At 41.6% G+C, this 26123-nt stretch overlaps 1 protein-coding gene across 2 annotated transcripts; it reads right to left on the reverse strand.

Annotated features, from left to right (window-relative positions):
- Window positions 1-4549: 4549 nt before the first annotated feature.
- On the reverse strand, window positions 4550-25484 carry CNDP2 (carnosine dipeptidase 2). Of its 2 annotated transcripts, none has more exons than XM_032222861.1 (12): window positions 24973-25150; window positions 23036-23128; window positions 21168-21311; window positions 18517-18679; window positions 14326-14414; window positions 12631-12831; window positions 11542-11626; window positions 8893-9053; window positions 7094-7258; window positions 6313-6454; window positions 5464-5611; window positions 4550-5288 (listed from the first exon to the last, which is right to left on the reverse strand). In XM_032222861.1, exons 1-12 carry the CDS (start codon window positions 25066-25068, stop codon window positions 5219-5221), a joined length of 1557 nt encoding a protein of 518 aa, XP_032078752.1. In that variant the 5' UTR covers window positions 25069-25150; the 3' UTR covers window positions 4550-5218. The 2 variants fall into 2 exon arrangements, with proteins under 2 accessions (XP_032078752.1, XP_032078754.1); XM_032222863.1 differs by lacking the exon at window positions 24973-25150 and adding an exon at window positions 25374-25484 and having other exon boundaries at window positions 4553-5288.
- Window positions 25485-26123: the final 639 nt, after the last annotated feature.

Raw genomic sequence — 26123 nt, forward strand, 5'->3', positions numbered from 1 at the left:
AGGATTTAGCTGGATGCCAGAGACTCTTTGCCACCAGTTACTGTACAAAAAGTGTGATGTAGCTTTTCACATCATGGTGGCTTACCCAATGATTTGATCAATTGTAAAACAGCAACGCTGCAAGACGGGTCCATGCAGAGAAGTAGGATTGCCCTTGCATCTTCAGCTTTATCTACTGTGGGAAGTTATTATCCAGCCCTCTCCCAGAAAAATGAAATATCCTAGGAAATATTGAAAAGGCAGAATATTTCTCTGGATGTGAAAAGAAACATGTTTTAAAAGACAGAATAGTTGCCTATAGCTTTCTGCCCATCCCCAGCTAATGGGCCATTAAGATGGCCCGGTTAGCCCACTTTACATAATAAAGACTTCTCCTCACTGCAGCTGTAGGGGGAAGGGATATTACTCAGCTGACCACAAGGCATCTGAGAACTCATCACAGCCTAGAGAGTAGCCCCCTGCATGGCACCATGGGAGTTTGATAACCAGTCAGAATACATTTCTTACACAGGAACAGGAAACAGAGAGGTGGGACTAAACAGGGTATAAAAAGCCTAGCAAGCCCTTTCCTCAGCCCTTCTCTCTTCTTCTCCATCAACATTGAAACATGTGATCACCTTTTCTGTACAGGGCTCAAGCCATGTGGCCCTGTCCAACAGTAAACCATCTTTCCAAGCAGCCTCCATGTCTCCAGTGTCTTCTTCCCCACTTGGAGCTGAACCCAGAAGGACATTTCTTTCAACACTACCTTCTAGGGATCAGAACCGATTGACTATTAGATGTGGAGAGGGAAAAATATACTTCTCCATTGCTGTCTGGATAAAGCACCTATTTTCCCCTTTATCCCAATAAACTTCAGTAAAAGGCTATAAAGTTAATCAGGAAAGTGAGTATTTTGCTGAGTGTGGTTAATGACCTGCTCTCCTAGGGATCAATAATTCTCTTTGCCCTCAGTTGATATCAGCAATCCTGTAGCTCTTGGCATTGTGACTCTGTTCCAAGCTGTATTGTATCCATTTTCTTCATTTTGTGCTTTACATCTTGGGTTTTGATCTCCGAGTTTAGGGTGTATTTAATACCAGCATTCAAATAGCATTCAGCTTCCACTTGATCCCACCAGAACAGGAGCTTCATTTTTGTTTAAGAATTAAATAAAAAAAGTAGTCTAAAAGGAAACTTTTCCCATGAGTACTGGGTAATTAATGATTTTTGTGCACAAGGCTCCTTAAATCTGTGGCATTTCAGATTCCATGCATAACAATGATAACATTAACTGCAGTCACATCTTGACAAGAGTGCCTGAGCAAAATCTCCCAAGCATTGCAAGTTAGCAATGTGGCTACATATATACATATTACACTAAGGAAACAATTGTTTTCAGAATGCCTGATTGAACATACCTGAAAAAAAAACAGCCATGCAGATAAATAAAATTATTTTTTCCCTCCTCTCAGTTTACATATCTCTGAATTGACAAAGGGCAAGTCAGGAATAAGCTAAGAAATCTATTAACAATTTACTTATCACACTGCCAAAGTTGCCATGAGGAAGAAAATAGGTCCCCTTTCTTGATGAAAACATGGAAAGTTAAATTTGGTTTATTCCAATATTTTAACATTACAATCTCTACCAATTGAATCCAGGAGTTTGTTAATTTGTCTTATCTTATAAAGTTGTAGAGATGGATTTACTTCTCACTTCAAATACAGATAAAGAGGAAGATATGGTAAAGCAGTACTATCTCTAATTAGATCTGCACAAAGGCAATTTAACCCATTGTGATTGAATAAACTTAACAGTAATAGGAATCCCCTATATGCTGAGCCGAAAAAACAAATAGGCAAATCGCAATGGGTATATACACCAAGCTATTATAATATATACCCTATGACAATTTAGCACGTTGTGTAAATCCTGTCTGCACTTTGAGCAATGGTCATCTGCATTAAGCACATAGAAATAAAATTGGTGCAAATTTCAAAAAAAATTGTTCTTCTGAACTAAGTACAGACTTATAGGACAGTTGGTATTAGGCTACATTAGTCAAAAATCAGAAGTGAGCCTTGGTTCATAGCGACTTTTAATAAAGCCTCTTAGTTTGAAAAGGTGCTACCAAACGCCTTCTGATCAAAGCAGTTAGTCCATCTGAAAATCATTTGAAGGTGTACATATGTATATTTTGCAGTATTGCAATCAATAGACAAACCAATTTCATTGTATTTAAGTACAATGACAATAAAGATGATACTTATACTTAAAATTTGAAGGCTTACCATGACAAAATTTCTGACAGCAAATAAGGTTTCTTCTTGTCCCATCCAACACAGAAAGTACTGCTCATTCAAGATCCTTTCTGTAGCTTGCAGCTCTTTTTATAAACGCACTCCCCTCCCTGTTGTCTCTTTGTGCTTTTAATATGTGGACAGCAGGCTTAAGGACAAAGGTTCATTATTCTAAATAATGTGATTCAAGCCTCCAAATAAATAATGACCCCTTGATTGTCGTCCATCTGGCCACCGCTCTGAAATTCCTTTATTTTGCTTGTTTTATGTAACTACTGTTGTATATGGATGGAAACCAGGGAAAACAGCAACCTAGTATTCAAAAATATTTTCTTTGGTCATAACAATTATGGAAACTTATGAAACAACTGAGATAGACACTGACACTTCAGCTGCCCTTCAAGGCCGATATGGGAAGATTCCTTACTCCAAGATCCAATGACTGGAGACCCTGAACACACAGAAACAACACAGCAAATGCTTCTCTAGTGTCTGTACTACAGAAACCGTCATAGTAGCCTCATCTCACCTTTACTCACTGTTATTACTGAACATAAATACTCAGGATGCGCAGAACAATTCAAAACCTCCCTACTTTCCGATAAGAACCCTGTTATAACATACTGTAGATTGAACGAACACCTGTAGTTCATGTGTCAAAGGTAACATGCCATGACGTTTTGGACAACACATCAGCATTCATCAACACCAACAATTATTCTTAAAAGCACAACCCATTTTGGTGTGATTTTGGAGGCTGTGTGAGAAAGATGGGTGCTCTTGCACAACCTCCAGAAGTTGTGTGAAAGGGCTATGATCTTGTATAACCTCTGGAGCCTCCAAAAATGAGTTTCTTTTCATTTTTTTTTAATTATTTGACATTTCTTTGTCAGGGGTGTCATACAGGCAGCCCAAGGGCCAGATGCGTCTCCCACACACAGGCCACGCCCACTCCCAGCACCCCAAATGGGAACATTGTGAAACGTCATGTGACAGCAACGTGACACAGTGAGTTTGACACCCGTACTTTATGTAATACATAGCACCACACAATTGAACTGGATTTTTGAAAATAAATAATTATCTTCTGTTTATTTCAGGAGGGGTGGTGACACACCAGCAGTCATGTTAGGCATTTTCCATCCTGAGCCCAAAATGTTCACCATCATAAGCCCTATTCAATATATTCTCTGAAACTTCATAGATCTTCTTCATATTAACCTGTTATGCTTCCCTACACAAATCTAATACTCCTACATCTTATTTTATACTTTAGTTTTAAATATATAAAACTTTTAGTTTTTTATTCATATACCTTTTATATGGTCGTTTTTCAAAATTTGTTTAACATTTATTTTTACTCTTAATGTATCTTTTATGTTTTCTTTAAATGACTGTACTTCACTTTCTTTATGCTGATCTATGACCATAATAATTTGATTTTACACTGAAGAATAAGACTTAAAATCCCTGTGGGGAAAAGTTATGTCATACATTGTTATTTTAGATCAGTGTTTCCCAAACTTGGCAACTTTTAAGACTTGTGGACTTCAACTCCCAGAGTTCTCCAGCCAGAAGAGCTAGCTGGAGAATTCTGGGAGTTGAAGTCCACAAGTCTTAAAGTTGCCAAGTTTGGGAACCACTGTTTTAGATGTTTAAAGTAGAATGATTAAAGCTGGCTTTATAAATTGTATCAAGTTAAAATAGGTTTTCCTTGGTTTCTGTTCAATATGTTGGATAAACGAAGTCACTGTAGTTTTGAAACTGTTTTATGGCTCTGTGCTAACCAGAATTCTATGGCTTGTTTAATAACTCATGGCTTAGCACATGTGAATGCTGCCCGTGGTTTAAATGATCTTCCATCATGGAATTTAATTAAGACAACTTCAAATTATGACCTATGAGACAACAGCAATTGACTGCAATTAATTGTAGGGGGAGCTAAAAGAAAGAAAAAGAAGAAAAGGAGAGGGCAGCCTAGTAATTCTGAGGCATGCTGTAGCCCAGAAGATGTGCAGACTTCAATTCCCAGTAACCCCCAGTTAGTCTTGTTGGCTGGAGGATTCTGGGGATTTGTCCACACATCTTGAGTTTACCAAGGTTGAGAAGACTGTTCTAGTCTGTAGATGCCATAATAAACCAACTACATGATGTTTTGAAGTCTTGATTTCTTCTGGAATTTGTGACTCTTTCCTCCTGCGTTCTTAAAGCTGTAAGCTACCAATAGCCTCAAAATTTCAATGTCTAGCAATAAATAACATCAGAACTGATAGATCAAAGTTGAATTTATTTAGCAGCTTTTCCACATGGAGTACAAAGAATGCTGTAGAAAAATACCAATGTGTTATTATTATGAGATGTCTGCACAGATTGGAAAAATCTGTAAATAAGCAACTACATGTCCCACAGGGGCTCTTCTCTTTCCCCACCCATGGCTGTATTTTCATTCCTTTTGGATCCTTCTAGAAGTGCTTGTTGTTTTTGTAAGTTCAAGTATAAACTGTTATTTTCTTCCACTCAGATCAAAGAACTGGGCTCAGATTCTGTCTTGGGGGCAAGTCAATGTGAGGCATTATGTGATCATTTGCTGCTGCTTTCTTAGCTTAGATCACTCAATCATTAGAAGTTTTCCAGAGATTCCAACTCCCTCTACTTTGTTGGGAAGGGAAGTCAATTGGAGAGTTGCTGTGTTGGAATAACGCCTTGAACAGAGCACATGATATTTTTTGGAAAAGGGTTAGGGTTAAAATCAGCATCAACTATGTTTGTATAAAGTGCTCTTTACTGAGTTTCAAAATATTCCACCAGGTATATTGGCATAAGTTAGACTAGGAGAAAAGGGAATTAAAATAGTGCAACTTTTCAAGATTTTCAAGATCTTTCAGATCTCAAAGCACAATTTGCAAAATAAAATAAAATAAAAAATAAATTCAGATTCAGTTCTTCAACTTGGCAACTTCATAAAGGTAAGCACCCAGAAGCTTCACTCCTTGAATATAGTTGTATCTGGAAAGGAAACACCTCATATTAAATTAAGCGCCTAAAAACCCGAACCGAAAACCCGAACAATCCCAGCAAAATCTAAAATACAAGTGGAAATCTCTAGCCAATGAGTTAAATCTGGCTCATAGCACTAGAGCTCCAACTTGGGTAATGATAAACAAAACATGTGCTTCTTCACCTATTAAGTTTCTCATTCTGAGAATGGGCTCCGTCATCAGCAGACCCAACAGGAAGCAGCATCACATTCTTGCCTGTTGCTTCTTGAAAAGTCAATGTGACAGGAATGCTCCCTCCTTCGCGAGTCAGGTCTGGCTCCACACCAAAGACTAGGAAAAACAAAGGAGAAGATTAACAGCAATCCTCATTTTCTTTACCAACCTTATCATCCATGGTAGCTTCCAGTTGTGTTGGGACTTCCATTCTCACAACCCAAAATAAAATTCGGTTGGTCTCCAAGGTACATTCTGATATTTAGGCTGTGAAAAATATTTTCTTTCATGTACCTCTTATCTCTTTATAATCTTCCAGCAGGTTGACATTGCATTAACACAATACCCATCTGTTATCTTTTTAAGGACCATTTTCCAGGTTGATTTTCATGAAAACTATTTTTTGCCACTGTATGCACCAGGCATGAAATCCTCTTACCTTCGCTAGTGGTTCAGAACCGGGAGCGCAGAGGATCCGTGATGACATCTGGGCAAGTGAGGGAGCCTCCCGCTGCCACTACTACTACTGATTCGCCCGAACCAGGGCGAACCGGCAGAATACCACCTCTGGTATGCACTCACTCTAAACCAGGGTGTCCAACTGGCGGCCTGCGGGCTGGATGAGTCACATGCAGGCCACGCCCACCCCGGATCCGCAAAGGCAAAAAACGTTGCAATACGCCACATAATGCGATTTGAGTTTGACACCCGTGCTCTAAAGAATCTACATTTTTATCTTGATACTGGTCATACACAAAAGATATCTTAGATCATGTTTTGATTAAGATATTGAAAGAAACAATGAAAGATGTACTGACCTGTTTTCATGGCTCTTCTGCCAGCCATATAGTGGGGATGATTGAAATCTGACACCCAAGGTTTTCCACCATGGCCCAACTTTACACTGAATTTGTTGGGGCTGTGCAACTCAGCAAACTTTTTGGATAAGTACTCCTCAACCTTTAGTAATGATTAAAAACTTGTTACTTAAAACAACTGGAACAAAATGATTGGTCAACTTTGCAGAAACTCTGTTTAAGACATATCAATTCCTTACATCTGAATAAACAAACCGTTTCAAGTACAATCATGTACTTCAACCCTATTTTGCATATAGGCAAAGTTTGAACTACACTCTTACCAATATTTGACTTGCCTTACACTACTGCATATATCAGGGAACATACTAAATGGCACTGAAACTAACTCTGGATTCACAGCAGTTTGTAGGCTAAGGCAGTAATTGTGGTGGGAAAGGATTTAAGAATCAAAACTGTTTATGGGGACAGGAAATGTCCAAGTTTGGATTTTCGTATCACAAGCTGAGATGGGACTTTTTTCAATTCTGCCCGCTTCTCTCACATGAAGGCTTTGTATTAGTGCTTGAGATAACTTACAAATCATGGATGCTACATACCATCCATCAAAAAAGTATTTGCAAAGCCGCAACTAAAATTGGAAAAAGCCCAAAACACAGCCTGCCTCCCTAATGAAGGAATTTCTAGCACAGCCCTAATCCTGGCTTCTGCTGATGTAGTTAACATACAATGTTCTGAATTGTGATTTGAGCTTCCTTATCTACTTTCCTTTGACACATACCCGCTTAGTTACAACTTCAGGAGTCATATCCGGCACTAATCGGATTGAAAATTTGCCAATTACTTTTCGTGGTATCACAGTTTTACAACCAGATCCAGAGAAAGCCCCTTCTATGCCATGAAGGGATAGGGATGGGTACCGCCATCTGTGCATCAAAATCATTTCCTATAAAAGACATTAAAGAGGAGAAAGTCAGGCATTAATTGTATATTTATAGCAGAATGATTCAAGGCAAAACTATAAATCACGAACCTGTGGCTACCTTGGATAATGATAGAACTGGAATATTTGTATTCCCCCAATGGCCTAATATTAATCTAGTAAAAGATCATGTTTACCTTCTGTTCTTTAGATCAATGTGCCAATATGGAACAATGTGCTTTTATGGTACAGATTTAGTAAAAAGTTTAAGGATTGGACTAGTTTTATATTGATACATAATTATGTGCATGAATCATATTTTTTTCCTTCCTCTCATTCTTTTGTCTATTTTAATCACTAGGTATATAGAGTTTCTTACTGAGTTTATCATAGATGATGTGTTTATATTTCACTAATTAAAATGCACATGCCACATCTGACAGTGGATTTGTCAAGAAACTACATCTTTTCCTGATTCTCTGGGTAGCTGTGCAATTCTAGGAAACAACGTGGTGGAATTAAGATATCAATAGAATGCTATCAGAATTTCCTGGAACCTCATTAATTCAAACACTTATTTCTTGAGACTGGGCAACTAGTGGTACATCTCAACTTACAACTATTCGTTTACAGACTGCAGTCCTGAAAAATGTGACTTACAACCAGCGCTCACACTTATGACTGTCAAAGCATCCCCATCACACAATCAACATTCAGGTAATTGGCAACCAGCATGTATTCATGAGGGTTGCAGAACCCCAGTTTAATGTGATCATCATCTGCGATCTTTCCAGATGACTTCCAACAAGCAAAGTTAATGGGAAAAGCTGGATTTGCTTAATGACTGCATGATTCACTTAGCAACCATGGCAAAAAAGCTGTAAAACAGGCCACAACTCACTTAACAACCGCCTTGCTTAGCAATGTAAATTCTGTAGTTTTAAGTTGAGGGCTAACTCTGGTCCCAAAAATCCAGGAAAATATACATTCCTCCTCTTTTAAGGATACAGAGGGTGCAGTGTGAATGCCCGCACTTGGGCCAAAACCTCCTTTTTGGCTTCAGATCAGAAAGAGAAAGCATCCTTACTAGAAATTATTTAGAAAAGCCTTCCAAATGCACATCCCTCCCCAATCAAAAGAGGAGTCAAATGCTTAAAAGATGGATTATAATAGTATGTGTACGCAAGCGAAGAAATCTCAGATTAATAATACAATGTTATGCATGTATCTGCAGAAGCATACCTCAGAGTTGAAAGTGACCTTAGCCCACCAACTGACAAGCATGCCAATTAATTATGAAAATGACAACGATGTAGAGCTCAATACAGAGAGCTCATACAAGAGCAGCCATTTCCACAAATCTGGGAGTTTGGGGGGGGGGGGGAAGTGGAGAGCATAGTCGTGCCAGGTCCACTGTCCACAGAAGAAAATAGCTTCCTCTAACCAGATGCACAACCTAAATTTGCAAGAACAGGCTGATAATATATGAAAGATGCATCCCAACAGAATTGAAGACTACCAGGTTGGATAATCCTGGTTTAGACATCTTGTTACCTTTTTTAAGTACTCTTAATTATGAAATGTTAGGCTGCTTAAAAGTGACACATCACAAAATTTGCTTCTCTTGCTTACAAAACTGGTAAGAAGATCCACCTCACCTTTGTGTCATGGAGCAGTTTTGTGGCTCCAACATCTTTTGCGTATTCTTTTAAGTCAAAGTCAATTTTGTCATAAAGTTGCTTCTCCTCATTTGTGAGTGACGCCACGGTCTCGTAAATGCCAGGGATGAGGATTTTTCCTTTCTTATCCACTAAGGAGCCTGTAAAGAAAGAGCCATGTGCTATTAAAGGCAGTCTGAGAAACTTGTCCTAGTCATATCCAAAGCTTCTGGTTTCCTATTGCTGTGATGGTGAACCTAAGGCACGCATGCCACAGGTGGCACACAAAGCCCTCTCTGCGGGCACGCCAGCCGTCGCCCCAACCCAGCTCCACCGCATATACGCACATGCCTCCCACTGACCAACTGGTCTTCAGGTCTCTGCTGCGCATGTGCGGTGGGCGGGGCACATGCGGGGGACAGGTGTGTATGCGCAGAGGCATGGAGTACATGCATGGGGGTGGTGGTGCAGGAAGCTTTCCAGGCCCAAAACAGGGTGCAGGGGGACCTCACACCACATTTTGGGCCTGAAAGCCTCCTGCATCAACCTGGAAGACAAAACAGAGCTGGAGCACCACACAAGCTCCCCCCCCCGCCCGCCCGCCCTGTTTTGGACGTGGAAAGCCTCCTGCACCAACCTGAAAGCCAAAATAGGGCGTGGGGGAGCAGGGTGATTGCCCAGGGGATGTGTGCATGCATGGGGGTTGCGCGCACATCCATGGGGGTGGTGGGTGTTTGCACTGCATTTTGGGTATTCGGGCACGTATGTGTGTATTCGCGCACGCTTGTGCTTTGGGCACTCAGCACCAAAAAGGTTAACCATCACTGCCCTATTGCATTCCTGCCTATCATACTGAAATGGCAGCTGCAGGGAAAATGGCAAACAAGGAGAGCTGCACTACAGGCACACTGGCATCTACACAAAAGCTGCTGATAAAAATAAACATAGCCAACATTCTCTTTTTTAGATAGGATTTCCAATTATTTTTTTTTTAGACCTTAGACACAAACACACTAAAATGCATGCAGAGCTACAGGGCAGTGCTGTTCTTCAGCTAATTGCCCTGCCTGCCAAGCGATCCATCTTATAGCCAATTCAAGCAGGGAAAGGATTTAAGGTCAGGCTCCGCCTGGACCCCGGGAAGACTGTTCTCTGAGCACCCTTCTTCTATAAGCCAAAGAACATGCAGTTTAGCTCCCAGGATGACCCTCCTCTTGGTAGACCCTCTGAAAGTTACTATAAAGTTGTAATCTTAATTAAACGGAAAGGGGAACTAGAATTCTCATTCTTCCCCAATTTTAGAATACAGTCAATTGTGTCCAGAGGCGGAAACCACCAGACCTTTGCTGTTAACTGCTGTCTCACAAATTTCTCTCTGCCCAATAAATCCTTTCAAGGCTTAACTTTCTGTCGCCTAGCCAGATATTTCCAGTTATTAACTTCTAGGAGGCCTGGGTTTATTGCTGTGAATGAAGATCAAAGGTTCTCTTCTGGACTAAGACAGATAGAAGAAATTTCCTTGGTCTGTCTGGTTTAAAAAGCTTTAAAACAGAGAAGAACACACACAGAGCTATATCCCTCCTCAAAACCCGATTCCTTTCTGCCTTCATTATTTGAAGGCAAGAAATATCTGACAAAACATCAATCAATTCTAAGTGTCAGAATTTCCTCCAGAACAATTTAAGGCCATTCCAGAAGATGGAAAGGATGGGGTGACAACCAAAGCCAAAATGTCCCTAAGCCATAGAATAACCCTGCCCTCATGTCATGTACTAATAGCACATTCTCAAGAGAGCAGTATGGTAAAGTGGGATCAGGAGGTTGTTTGTGTGGCTTTCAGTTGATGATGAGTTGACGTGCCTTTGATGGGGAAGCCAAGTGCTTACGGAGTCAATCCAAAGGAATTGCACTGCATGCTACGAAACAGAATTTGACAGTTCGATGCAAACCACTGCAATTCTAATCTTCTCTCACCGGAGCAAGTATTAGTCTCTTGCTCATCAAACAATAAAGAAACAAACAGCAGAAATGGGAAGAGAGAACCACGCTAGCTAATAAAGGGCGGGATGATGTTTCAGGCTCAGTAAAGCCAATATGCATAATAACATAATAATAAGCCAATAACAACTGCATCATTATTATATTCAAGCCCCCCTCTCCCCCCAAAAAAACTGGGTATCCCCTGATATAAGGACTTCAATTCTTAAAATATCTGGCAATGGCCATACAAACTAGGGGAATTCTGGGATACGAGACACATTTGGAAGACACCTTGGTTGGGAAAAGTTGCTAGAATTCAAATTTTACCTTCAACCACCTCATAAGTTGAAACGACATTCAATAGGCTGTTAATAAATCTGTGCTTCCGAGGTCCAACAATGCTGCAATTAATCTTTGTCCTTGGAGATCTTTACCCTCTTGTTAAGATTCTCATTAGTCCATCAATTGTTAACCTGGCATTATCAAGAGCTTTCAGGGAGGGTCAAGGCTATTTCTTTTTTTTCCCTTAAAGCATGACCACATTACTAAATCCTGCAATCGTTAATACGAGGGAAGGTACAAACTAAGGGAGGGGTATTCCCATGTAGCACTGATTTTCAAAGGTTCTGGTTCTTGTTGTATACAATGCTCTCTTAAAATAGCCCTTACCCATTAAAGCAATAAGATCTGTCATTGCTTCGTGGACCGAACCACCGTATACACCAGAATGAAGGTCTTTGTCACTGCATTCCACCTTATAGAAAAAGATAAAAGCAAAGCCCATTAAGTGTCTTTCTGACAGGCACTATTTAGACTGCATTTTTAAGGTTAAGTCAAGATGTTGTAGCAAGGATTTTTTCTGCAGGTTTTACAGAGAGACTTGTAAAGTGAATTATGGTATTGCTGCTTCAGAAAATTCCATTTTCAGTATCTTCTTTAGGCCAAGAATTGTTTTTTTTTAAAGTCAAATATACCTTTCTGAAGTTGCTAGGGTTGAAGTAAAGAATCAAACAACTAAAAACATTTCTACTATGTGTGTGTTTGGAAAAGAGAGAGCAAGAGAATAACTAATTCTTTGGCCATATAATTAATAAATAACAAGCCTCAAGGTGGTACTTTGAACTGGGATCTTTGGTGTGACAAGCACCTGGACATTGAATTTAACTACCTAAAACAGGAGTGGACAACTTACATCCATAGAATCAAAGAAGGCTTGTCAACTTACATATGACCTGCAACTTAATTTTAGGCATTTTCCTCCAACAAGAGCTATTTGGTCTTTCAAAACAGCCCAATGGGTAGGGAGTAAGAGAAGAGGGGAGAAGGCCTATTCATTTTTGACTCCGGTCCTGCTCATCAGAGTGGACATCTGCAACAGATTACTTTTCAAGAGAAATGGCCCATAACACAACAAAAATGCTTCTCATCTCTGATATGAGAACTTTCCAGGAACTTTGCATAAAGTTTTAAGTTTGGAAGACATATGGGAAGCAGTATAGATATACACCAATGACACAGTACAAATAACATTGTGAAGCCATGACAAGATACGAGGTTTCATTCGGTTGCCTTCTGCATCCTCCTTTTCAAAGAGACAATCACTGTGCCAAAATAGCTGTTGAAACTTTGAACACTCAATGTTTGAGTGAGGCTACAGTCCTATATGCACACTAATGGGATGTCTTTCAGCTTAGCATACAAAGAACAACCTAATTATGGTTGTCATCTTAATCAGCTGTTATTATTCTTAGTCCTTACCTCAATGAAGTAATAACAGATGCCCCTGAGGCCATAGGTGATGCAGGGCTTCTTCTTGCCCAGCCAGTAGTTGTCAGAGATACACACATAGTCCACGTCTTTGAAGAAAGTATCTTTTTGTGCGAAAATCAAGTCATCAAGGCCTTCCGAACCAGATTCCTCCATACCTTCTAAGCAAAACTTGACATTGACTGGGATTTCCTAGAAGACAAAGCCACAACACTGAAAAAGAAGTAGGGATTGTTACGATGTTCAGAGTTAGAACCAATCAAATACTTCCAAAATTCTTGGGAAGGCGCCATGTTGGAGACTTCTGCTGCAGGGCCAAATAAAACTTTCCAGTAATGCTACAGACACTTTGAATGAAGTGTTTTCTAAACAGTAGGTGTGTGTGAGGGGGGGGGGGAGAATTGCAATGCAAAATAACTTCCAGGAAAAGTTAAATGGGAAATTGTTATTGTTCCCCCCCCCCCCGCCCCCGGCCCTATACTGAGATCTGGAACACAATCAGCCTTTGCATATTTCTCTTTCAAAAGCAAGTTTCCCTCAGATTAACAGTGATTTCATCAATGATGGAGGAAAGAACAATTTTATCCAGCACTACTTTTCCAACGCTCCAGCATATAGTCCCTGCCTGCCTTCTTTCTTTAGGACTGTGGAGAAAAAGGAAAAGTCTAGTGGTTGGAAATGTTTCTGCAGAAGCCAGAACAGTTGTTCATCTGACTGCAACTGGAAGGCAAAATAACCAGCACACTGATTTGGGACAAGACAACAGTTTTCAACATTCCTGGACTCACTAACTACAGCCCTTCAATTGCACTGTAGGTTGATGACAGGGTTCACCGACAAATGCACGCCCGACAAAACGTTAGAGTTATAACATTGTTTTCGCGTCCCACTATGTTGTTTGTTGATGGCGTGCTTTTGTGGGCACGGTTTTGTTGGCATGGTTTTGTCAGCGCGCATTTGTCGGGTCACGGATGACAGAGGTTGCAAATTCAGGCAGAGTAGATTCAAGGAAGGCTCTTACGGGTGCTCCTTATAATTTGTCATATCTTAACTAAAGTCCCAAAGCTGCTTTTTCAAAAGGCAACTGGACTTTCTGGTTTTTCTTTGAAGACGTTTCGTTTCTCATCCAAGAAGCTTCTTAACAAGCTCAGAAAAACCAGAAAATCCAGTCGCCTCTTGAAAAAACACCTTTGGGACAACCATGACCTGGATGACTGAGAATCTCCATAGACACCTTAACTAAAGGTAACTTGCTTGTACTAGCTTGTCATATCTTAACTAAAAACCTTGGCAATAGATTTTCCTTCTTCTTCAGTTGACTCCTTTTTCATCTTTTGCTCTGTTATCCAAAAGATGGAACCCCTTTTGAACGGCCCCTTTCATTTGTTTGGGGTTTGAAAAATGCTAGGACTCACTGAAAACAGCTCCTTTCCTTTACTAGGATTGGAGCAAACAAGATCCAAGTTGGACATTTGTCATGCTCCAGGCTTCCAAAGGAGAGAGCATTTCAGTAAACAAATTAATTTGCCACAATACCGAAAGCTTGCCACTGAGAAGTTGTCCAGCCACGCAGACCTCCCTATAGTTCGGTTACAAAACCATTTCAGCCATTTTACATTGTTATCTTTCTTGATGGCTTCTGTGATTTAGTACAAATGTAGAGTCCACAGGACTCCCAGCTTTTACCTGTTTGGTTTTCTGGTAAGCCTCCAGAGCATTCAGCCAAGCCAGCACTGGACCTTTGTCATCTGTCGATCCTCGGCCATACAACTTCCCTAAAGAGGCAACGGATTAAAGCAAGCTGTAATTAAATGGAATTATCTCTACTGCCATGGAAAGCTACAGCCTGCACAGATCAGGTCATTCTGGCACTGTCTGCCCATCTCATAGCTTTGTCTTAGCTTTAGATATTAGACCTCTCGTCCTCTGATATCAAATGGTTACAGGCGCATATTAATGTTCTCAGTGAGACATTGGTTGCAAACAGAACACCTTGGCCCCAATATCCTATTTTTAAGCAATAGCAATAGCAATAGCAATAGCAGTAGACTTATATACCGCTTCATAGGCCTTTCAGGCCTCTCTAAGCGGTTTACAGAGAGTCAGCATATTGCCCCCAACAATCTGGGTCCTCATTTTACCCACCTCGGAAGGATGGAAGGCTGAGTCAACCCTGAGCCGGTGAGATTTGAACCGCTGACCTGCTGATCTAGCAGTAGCCTGCAGTGCTGCATTTAACCACTGCGCCACCTTGGCCAAAGACATGACCTTTTAATGGCTGAGAATTGCCCTTAACTTTTAGGGAAGGGAAGGCTGCAGCAGAAGGGGCTAATGTAAAGATTGGATCATATACAGCAGTGGTCCCCAACCTTTTTATCGCCGCGGACCAGTCAGCCTTTGATAATTTTACCGTGGCCCACTGAGCGCGCGCAGGGGTGGGGGGGCATCTCTTCCCTGGAGCCTTTGCGCACGGCCCAGGAGCTACCATTATAACTTTCAGGCAGGCCTTCCATAAAAATAACATAGAGGTTAGTCTTTCTTCATCTTTTTTATGTCTATTAAATTTTAATAATTAAAACACTATCAGGATCTAAAGCTTGGGTGTCAAACTCGATATCATTGAGGACCATATCAGGATTGTGTTTGACCCTGTGGGGCTGGGTTGGGCGTGGTCAATTTGACATCACTCGTGTTGTGGCCCGAGTGCTCTGGTTCTCCAGGAAGAAGACGGACACCCTGAACGCCATCACCGCCAAGAGCTGCAATTTAGGCGGCAACATAATCCGGAGCAGCCCCATCGGCGGCTGCAGCAGCAGCAGCAGCAGCCGCCGTCACCGCCACCTCCCTGGTCCCACACGTCCGCCCGGAGATCACGACATGACGCGGGGCACTGACAGGGGAGGCCGGGTTGGTGGTGGTGGTGGTTCGGGGAACAGCCTCTGCGGGAGACAAAAACGGCGGCCGCAGACGAGCCAGGGGAAAGCCCGGCGCCGGCGAGAGCTCGCGGGGAAGAGGAGGGGAGGAAACAACCACCTGGGCTTCTCACATTCCTCGCAGCGAAACCTCGCGACGGCACACCCCCACCAACCGCCTCTGAGAGAGGCTCAGTCCGGTGGCCCCACTCCGCACACCGTCCCAGGCACGCGCCCGGCCACCCCAGCCACCAATTTGCGTGCGCTGCTCAGCAACTGAACGCCCGGCCTTAATTCACGCCCCTTTAGCTTACCTCCCCTACCTCGCCGACCAGCCAGAATACTGATTGGACGACGTTGTCCCGTAGGCCTAGCGACTTTCCCTTAGGCCCCCGGCCGCTGCGCGGCCCGGTGCCAGGTACTCCACGGCCCGGCACCGGTCCGCGGACCGGGGGTTGGGGACCACTGATATACAGAAAGAAACCAGGATTTTCATTTTTTACAGGCACTAATTTTTAAGGGGGTAAATTGAAAGAGTTGGCTACAAACCTACACACTCCTGCATCTCCTTTTAAAGCAAGATGCCTCTGCTATCTACACATTCAGCATCTTGAAGATAAAAAAAAACCTGTTGGTGCACAAAACTTTGTTCAGCTTAAAGTCCACTTCAATGCCTCCCCATGACTATTTGCAACAACAAAAAAAATCAATTATTGAAGAAAGGATTCTTAACCCTGAGCTAAGTCCTTTGAACAGTTGAAAAGACAGGCAATATATCACAGCAGAGAAAGATCACTGAGCAAGCCTGCATCTAAACTGAATTGCGAGGAGAGGATTTTTAGACAAAGGCTTCCACAATCCACTTTCGTAAGTTTTTAAAGTCTTATCTGAATTTAATGACAAGTGAACAAGTAACATTTGACTGCTCAAGGAAAAAAAAGTGTATTCGTTGGCAAGGTTTCTATTTAGCATAATGCTTGCTTGCAAAGATAAACATTTGCTTAGTCATCAGCATTTGACCTGAAATCTTAAACTTATCTATTACTAGAACAAATAGAGCTAAATGAAATTGCTCTATTTGTTAATTGATAAGCTTGGATAAGAAGGAAAAAAGCCCAAGGTACATACAATATTTCTCCATTGCTGAAAGTGCCATGCTGGGGAAAAAACAGTTAAGGGCATGGGGTAGAAAATGGAAGGGTTACCCCTACAACATGATCAAGATGCCAGCCATCTTAATATGACCTTCCTCAGAATACTCTAATCCATCCCTATTTTTTTCTTTTTTGACCCAATATGCTAATCACCACTATGCTACCATGTTTCCCCGAAAATAAGACAGGATCTTATTTTCTTTTGACCCCCGAAATAAGCACTTGGCCTTATTTTCGGGGAGGTCTTATTATTTTTGAGGTGCAGGAGGCAATGAACATGGTCACCTCATGGCTGCTGTTGTGTTGGAATATTTTCAGGGAGGGCTTATTTTGGGGGGAGGACTTATTTTCAGGAAAACAAGGTAGAGAGTTTGGGCCCCTATAATCAACTTCAGTTTATTTTATTTTTAAAAATATTTTCTCTTTAGTATAAGAGCAGGGACACCCAATCTCTGTCTGGCTTTCAAGATTCTGGTTTTCTTCTCTGCAACAATGAAGTAGAACGTCAGCAGTCCTTGCGGAGTCAGACTGCTGACTTGGCCTTCCTCAAAGGGCCGACAAGCTGGCAAATCTTTTCAGGGAAAATGAATAGCAGAAAGGAAAAACATGTTTCTTTCAAAACCTTGATTACGCCTAACTTTTCCATTACCAACTGCAATGTTTATTTTTATTTTTTTTAATTAATCCTACTGGATGCAATAATTTTTTCATCCACATCTCAAGAGAATGGAGAAAGAAAATAAAACATTGCTGGTAGTTTTCACTTCCTGTCAACTTCCGTTATTCTTAATCAGCAAGTTTCCACCAGAGAAGGTTGAATTGGCTGCTAAGTGGTGACATATGGTAGACTTTCCCAATTGTAGCACATTATCAGCAGGAAACCTAATATGCAGGCTAGACACCAGTGTGACCTCACTTGTCCACCTAGCAGTTTTGTTTGACAACTATTCATACCCATGACTGCAGCTGTTTTATGAATGAGAAAACTCTCATTCACCACTATGGAGCCACAGAGCCCCTTACATGCTTTCCAAGTTCTAGATAGGAATATAAAGACTGGAAATCCCTGAGCATCATACAAAAAAAACCTTACAACTCTAATGAAAAGATGCAGCTTATTGAACTATAATTACTTTGCATTTTCTGCTGTGTGAATTTTCCGGGGTTTTTTTGTCCCTAGTTGAACACATGTAGAAGAATTAACCCAGTTGTATAGAACTGCTCTAAAATCCTTTTGGTTGCCTATACTCAACATTTATTACAATCCTACATAAGCCAGGTCACAAAGGAAACTTATCTAAGCTTGCTTGGAAATAATTCACAGCGTGCTAAAGAGATACCACCTCTAAGATTAGGGCTTGGTAATTAACCTTTAAAATTAGGGCTTGGAATGGCCTTCCAGATGTCCCAGTGCAATGACTTCCAGATGTCCCAGTGCACAGGAAATGATATAAGAGTTTGGACACTGTACTTCAGCAGCATTTGCAAAATCTTAAGTATATCGCCTATACTTTGTTAAAGTTAAGCAGCTACTGTGCATATTGTGTCCAATTTTTCAGAGAGACGGGAATCATTGCTTTAAATAAAGAAATAAATTATTTGAACAAACACAATTAAGACAACTTGGTCTCTGGTTTATGTGTGTATCTTCTGTCACAACTAATTTGGGCACGCTTGCAGGTTATGTGCAAAGAGTAAACAGAGAACTCAATTCAAAAACCCAACTTGAAAGCAACAACATGAGAGCAACTTAACATTTATTCTCAAGATTTGACATATAGAAGCACAGGTCAGGTATAGACAAGTCTTACCTTCTCTTTCTATCAAGACAAAGGGTTCGCTGTCCCAGCCATCCTCTAAAGCTGCAGGTTGCACATCCAAATGGCCATAGACACAAACAGTTTTTTTGCAAGGATCTGAGCCAAGTTTGCCCAGAATTATTGGAGGTAGAGGAATCTTACTACCATCAGGCAACTGTAATTTAGAAACACTAGGTGTCAGTGTAGAGCTATTGAGAAATTGCTATATGTAGAACTATTTTGTACTGTATAATATTTATTATAAAAGGGTAAAATGCAAAAATTTTAGCACAGGGATGTAAGTTTTAGCATACATGCATCTTCCCATTTTTTGTTTACATGACCCCAGGATGCTGTCTTTCACGTTTGCAAGAGCGGCAAAAGGAGGAGCTTTAATCTTGGCACATGTTCTTTAAAATGTCTACAAACTCTTATTTTTCTCACCTGAAACATGGGTTAAGGAGAAAACAGGGTTTTTTAAAGCCGAATAATGTTTGAGACACAGATTTCATTCCTTCAAACCCACACAAAATATTAAAAGTCTGGTCTTTTCGCTCCAATGATGTCGAGAGACCATTGATAACATTTTGTTTTAAAGTATAGTATACCATATTTTTCAGAGTATAAGATGCACCGGAGTATAAGACTCACCAAGGTTTTGAAGAGGCAAATTTTTTTGAAAAGGTTTTGCGCTTTACAAACCTCCCAAAAATGGTCCATTTTTCACGAAAATGGGCCTGTTTTTTGTCAAAAAAGGGCATGGATAGCCTTTAGGAGGCTTATAGAGTGCTCCTGAGGACTAGGGGAGGGGGGAAATTGAGCAAAAAACAAGCTGTTTTTTGCTCACTTCTGCACGCCCCAGCCCCCCCCCCAGGAGAACTCTGAAAGCCTTCTAAAAGCTATGCACAGCCATTTTGGTGAAAGGGATGGGGTTTCAGGGGGCAAAAAATGCTGTATTCAGTGCATAAGACACACCCAGATTTTCAGCCTCTTTTTTGAGGGAAAAAGGTACCTCTTATACTCCAAAAAATACAGTAACCCTTTGTTTAAGGCAAGAAAGAAGTGCACAACATGCTAACAGTATCATTGTCTTGGATCCACGAGTATTGGCTTAGCCTGGTTATCAATGAATTCAGGTATTATTTCTGAAGGTCACTAGGAAATACATGGAAGTCTCATTTCTATGAAAACTACAACTTGAAGAGAAAAAAAGGTTAGAAAGATTAAAAATTATTTTTTTGTCTCATAAACACAATAATTCATGTTAGTAATAGTATGCCAGAAAGAGAAAGGAGAAAGGGAGGGAGGAGGAGAGGGACAGTGTAACTATCAATTCCTTCATCTCTCTTTCTCAACATTTGTTTGTATGGTCAAAAAAGGCTTATATGTCCATTAATATCCTTCCCCAAACTGGTGTCTTCCACAAATGTATACTTCACTTCCCAGAATTCCCAGCTATCTGAAGGACATCCAGGATAGGGAAGTCTAATATAGAGGCTCTGGTCAGGAGCAAGGGCCAGGCAATTGCGCCATAAAAGCCTTAAGAGAGAGCACGAGAGTGCTCCACCGCCAATATGCTGACTCAAACCCTGGCAGAAACAAGGATTGGGGCTTGTCCTCAGAGGGGAAATATAGAATTAAGCCAGGAGAACAGGTTGAACCTGGGACTCTGAAGATCAGATACTTCCTTTCAAAGAGAAACTGCCTACAAGTGCATACCTGCCTGCCTGCCTACTGAGAGAAACTGCTTAATTAGCTCAGGCTCAAGTGGGGACAGGAGGGCAGCACAACGATTGACAGATCATAGCCTGTCACTCACAGGACCAGGAAGGGCAGTATTGTTGCCCCCACAAGCAGCAGTATATTCTGGGTTCCAAGCTAGAGGGGGCCTCTCTTTAGCAGTGAAGAAACGTTCCCCTCTTGCACTGCAAACTTCAGCATGCAGACTTCTCTCCACACTTTCACAAATACAAACTCTCCTTCCACTGCCAAATACAAAGGCCTCCTCCTATCCCTGCTGAGCTCCTCTCATCTAAGGGGGCCACGGTGGCTCATGTGGTAAGACGCTGGGCCTGCGCACCGCTGAGGTCAACGGCTTGATTTCTGTGATCGAATAAATTACATAGGGGCAAGAAAGGAGCTGTCCCAATTACCTGCCGGCATTCAGATGTTCCGCGGGTGAAGATAACACCACCCCAAAAAATTCTTTTCACCAGCCACCTTGGTGATCCCTGGCTAACACGTGCCATACACTAAAAACAACAACCCACTCTCTCATCTAAAGACACAAAGAGCAGAAAGAAAGCTAGTTGCCATCTGAATATGATTATCTAAAAATGGCACAACTCTAGACAATTTCAGCAGACTTCCAAAACAAATAAGCAAAGAATGATAAGCAGTTTTGGCCCTGTGTAGTTCTTGGATGAGAGACCATCAGGAAATCCTAGGGATATAGATTAGACTGGAAAAACAAAAAGGCAAAAAACATTTTCATACTGAGCTATATTAAACCAATTTCACTGTATACATGATGTACAATGACAATAAAGGCTATACTACATGCCACGTTGAGCTCAATTGGATGGAACCTTTTTATTTTTTACTTATGATTATAGCTCTTTCTGCTCTCCCAATAGTTCCTTGATAACGACCCCTCTTCTTACCGTCTGCTTCCCGACATCTATCAGTTCAGTTGTGCCCCCAAGCCGTTCAATGTCCTTTGCAGCAACTTCCATCATCCGTCTGATTTCTTCTCGCTTTTCCGGCCATGCTGACACACTCTGTATTGCAACCCACTGAGCTAGACGCTACTCACGTTTAGAAAATAGCAAACATGATGGGTAAGAAGAGTGAAAGGGGGGAAAAAATGAAATGAGATCATTTTCTTTAGGGGAGACAGATCCATAAAGAAAAATTGCAAGTATTCTGGAATTAACAGAAAAGCCAGAATTCTTTTTAATTGTTCCCAGACCACAATCAGCAAGGATTTCTACTGATTGTTAAATATAATACAGGTAAGCATGTTGAGGACCCTGTCAGTCAGAGAATTCTGGTTGTGGCTTCTGCCCTCTGGAACTTCTTATCCCTGAGATGAGATCAGACCTGAAGACCTGGCTCTTTCAGGTGGTTTTAAGGGATCCAGTGTGGGGAGCATCACACTGGAGATTGTTGATGACTTAAGAGGCAATCCCACCTCCACACCCACATGCATCCTGCTCACTCACTCCCCATCTTTTAACCATGTTTTTTTTTAGTTTATCTTATTGTCTTAATGCCCACTGTAAGCCAACAGAAACTACAGCTTTGAAACGAGATGGGTGGCAATTATAATTGTAATAAATGAATAAAAATAAATAGTGCAGCAGAATTGTAGTGGTTTCTACACTCACCTAATCTTAAGCCCAAGAATGGCATATTTCAATATAGCCCCTTAGCTAAGCTAGCGAACAATTTTGGATCTCGGGGACCAAGTAAGAAAAGGGCTGTTTCTACCTAGTGCAATAAAAGTTGCTTCATGGTCCAAAATAATAGTTGTAACTCTTAGTTACGAGTCTAAAGAATTGCAACCGTGCCAAAATGAGATTCTGTTCTTTTATCAAGGTGAAGTTACAATTCCAAAGGTCATAAGTACAAAATCCTATTCCTCCTACTTTTCAGCCCTCCATTTATTTCAACAATCTTTTAAAGCTAGGTTCTCACCAAGGGTTGGTTACCTTGCTCACCATTAAGATTTGCAGGTGTGATTCTTCTAAAGATGTCCTGATGACTAGATGGTCATTTACCTAGCACCCAGGAAAGCCCCATCTGTGCTGTTCTTGGCCAGTTACGGAATGCGGAATAAACCCTCAGGGTTTAGATCCCCCACTCTCTGACTTACGTAAAACCTATCACATCCACTATTCCTTTTCTCAATTCTTTGCTTCATACCATGATGTATTGGTGCTGCCATGAAACCAAGCTATTGTAAAGGTGAACTCAGAAATATTTGTAATCCATAAAAGACAACTTTTGCATTTCAGTATTGAAATGAGGGTTCTTTGGTGCTCTCTGAGCTTGTTTTCTTGCAGATGTTTTATCACCCAAACTGGGTAACATCAACCTGATGTTATACCTAGTTTGGGTAATGAAATGTCTGCAACAACCAAACCAAGAGAGCACCAAGAACTCCTCAGTTTAGTAATCTTGCAGAGTGCTTCGGGTCCTTTAATTTGTTCTTGGCCTCATTAACTTTGAGAATGGACTATTCCATCTCCATCAACCTTGAGATTCACATTTATTATACTATAATGCTGCAATGAGAGAATTGAGTGACTCTCCAAAGGAAACTTTATTCCCAGCCTACAACTCTTGGAATAAGCAGAGTCAACTCTTCTTCTATGTTACTAACTAAGGTTAGCTGGGAATTGCTGTGCCATGATTGTTCCACACCCACTATTCAAGGAAAGAACAATGCAGTTGTGTAAACTCTTTAAAATCTTGTAGTCTCAAAGGAAGAGTTTATGGATTTTATGTTCTGGGAAGAGCTACCTACCTCCACATAAAGGTCTTGATGTTTGTCCACATATTCAAAAAGAGATTCCAGAGCAGATGCCATTTTCTGATCAAAATAATGTGATTGAGAAATCTAGAGGGTGGGTTTTAAAAAAAAAAAGAGAAAGAGAAAAATAATTTTTAAATCTTGCAACAGGTTGTCTCACTTGGGATCCTTCCTTTTTAATTGTTCTATATTCTGCCTAAGCTCTAACTTGCAGCTCAGCAGATTTTAACAAAATCATGAGGATTCACTAAAGGGGAATCTTTCTGTGAATAATGCCACTAGTCTCATGACAGGAAAAAGCAATACAAAGGAAGTCATGAGCTGTTGATTTTAAAAGCTTACAGAGCTGAATGGTAACACCATTCAGGAGGTAAGAAACAGAATCTGCAGGAAAGCTATCCTGTTTATTGTCTTCACAGATCCTACTCAGAGCCCAGTTCTATTTCTCTCTGGCAACTGAAGAGTTCATGCATAACCACATCAGGATTCGAACTGTGTGATGACCTAGACTTCTTTTTCACAGATTTTCTGCAAATGTAAATTATTATTCTTTTCCTCCAGGCAGTCCCTCTTTCTCATTGAAACAACCTTGTGAGGCTGTGAAATAGTAAGAGGCCTAGCTTCTGAATAAAAATACTTAAGTAATTAAAATATTAATACTTGTTTATTAAATGTATAAAATACATTCACCGCCATTTGGCACCAGTGTAATTATAATAAGACATGTAAATAAGCATTTATCATAAAGTTGTAAATCAGATACTGAACAATTTTTTGCAAAAATATCTAAGGACTTTTGCTTCAAGAACTCCCTCAGCACAAATCTAATATATGTATATGAAAAGGAAGAATGTACCTATTGAGTTCTATAATAATATATTATTATATGTATTTGTGGGAGCATTTGGCATTAAGCTGGGGAGAGGGGGAACTATATGGGAAGAAAATGAAAGTAAACAGAGAAAACAGAATATTTGTAAGAATATTCCTATTTCCAAGAAGTTCAGAGAAACAGAACTCAGAGAATGAGCTGAGTCAGAGAATGACAATGGGTTAAATGATCTTGAAATGACTAAATCCTGAATTCTTGTGGTTTCTTTTCTGTAATAACTTTGAATGGTAAACTGAACAAGTCTTTGTTAAGGAAGGACTCTCTGTATTGTAGTGGACCTACACAAACATGCAATTTTTCCTCATCAACCTGAAATAATCCAAAGCAAGATGAAAGACTTGTCACTGAAGATCACAAACTATAATTAGACCATGCCGGTCTAATGTGATTTGGTAGAAATATCCCACTTCCCAATCTCAGAGAAAGTAATTGGCTGAAAGTCACTCAGCCCAGTTTCCAGGTATAGTGGTGGCTTCCAGTCCAGCACCTGAACCACTCTACCACACTGCCTCTGTTCCTTAGCCGCAGTTTCACAGGCTTGCTTTTAAGGACTCCGGCCTAGCTTGTCCTTCAAAGCAGTTCCTGCACATTAGTTGACCAATCTAATGAATAAACAAATGGACAAATAACCCCTCAGGGAAGAAAAGCCCTGACAGGCGCCTTGCCAGAAGAGTCCCCAAACTTGGCAACTTTAAGACTTGTGGACTTCAACTCCCAGAATTCTCCAGCCAGCTGGCTGGAGAATTCTGGGAATTGAAGTCCACAAGTCTTAAAGTTGCCAAGTTTGAAGACCTCTGGGCTAGAATATCCGATTTTTAAGCCAGGATTACATGGCCTTAGGGATCTTAAAGGCGGCGGCGGAGGGGCAGAGCTGCGGTTGATAGCAGGGTAAAATAAAAGAGGCCCTTTACAATGAAGGGACTAAAGGCCGGCTCGGTCCGTCCTTCCTGACTTGCAGCTCTCGGGAAAGGCTGAAACGGCCCAGCAGCGGCTGCAGCTGTAGGGCCAAGCTCCACCAATACAGCTTCCTCCTACTCACCCTGCGGTTCGGGGCAGCCTTCCAGCGCCGGGGGCAGAAGAAGCCACGGCTAAGGAAAGCCCTACAGGCTCTAGAGAAGGTGAGCGCTACAGCCATGGCCGATCCTGCCCGGCGGTTGCAAAAACGACGGCTGCAAGAAAGGCCCGGGCGTAGGAAGGAGGGGGGGGGAACGGACGCGAAGAGAGGCAAATCCCCTGCGGCTCCTCCTCGCTGCCTCCCCTGATGGGAAACTGGGAGCGAGCGAGGAAGCAGCCGGGATGCCCGGCAAACTTTGCCAATGAAGGGGGCCAAGCAAGGTGGGCACGGGACGCCGACATCTAGAAGCCGGCGCCCACCCGGGCTTTTTTTTTTTTTTTAGCCTTAGCCCGTGGGCATTGGCGCGTGGTGGATCCGCTACTTACCGTGCGTTGTGCCACGCAGGCGGACCAAACCCCTCGCGAAAGCGGGCAATTTCTTAGTGGAAAGCTCAGAAAGGGCGTTCAAGAGAACCCAGCGTGGAGCTTAAAGCCTCTTGCTAAGGCCCCTCCTTTGGAATTGCGGCGAGGCCAATCAGCGGCCTTCCGAACGACTCGGCTTGGCCCTATTGGTCGCTCCGCACGGAGGAACCCAGGAAGGAAAAGGAGGCGTGGATGAAGGGAGGGAGAGCGAAAACAGAAACTGAGATTCAACCACCGAAGGGGGTTTGTAATGATAGCTTTGCCTCTTTCAAAGCGAGGCCCTCCTTTGAAGGGAAAGGGGGTCACCTGCGCTAGCTAGGATTTTCTTCTTGGACCGCTTGCGGTTGAATTAATAATAGGCCAGAAAAATGTAGAAATTGCCAAAAGCGTTTCAGTCCTATAATTGGTTTAAGCTTACATTATAATGTTTTGCGTGCAGACACACACGCACGCACAGGCGAAAGATGCTAAACTCTGTCCAGAAAAAAAACATGCTAAAAAAGAGAAGCATCAGCTTTGTAAATGTGTGTTGATTCGTCTCCTCTGCTATATTAAATAGCTATAAAGGTAAAGCTTCCCCTTGTACATATCTGCTATTCGTTCCGGACTCTAGGGGGCGGTGCTCATCTCCATTTCAAAGATGAAGAGCCAGTGCTGTCCGAAGACGTGGCCAGCATGATTAAACGCACCAAACGCTGTTACCTTCCCACCAAA

Source organism: Thamnophis elegans, chromosome 8, assembly GCF_009769535.1.
Source record: "Thamnophis elegans isolate rThaEle1 chromosome 8, rThaEle1.pri, whole genome shotgun sequence".
NCBI classification, from domain to species: domain Eukaryota; kingdom Metazoa; phylum Chordata; class Lepidosauria; order Squamata; family Colubridae; genus Thamnophis; species Thamnophis elegans.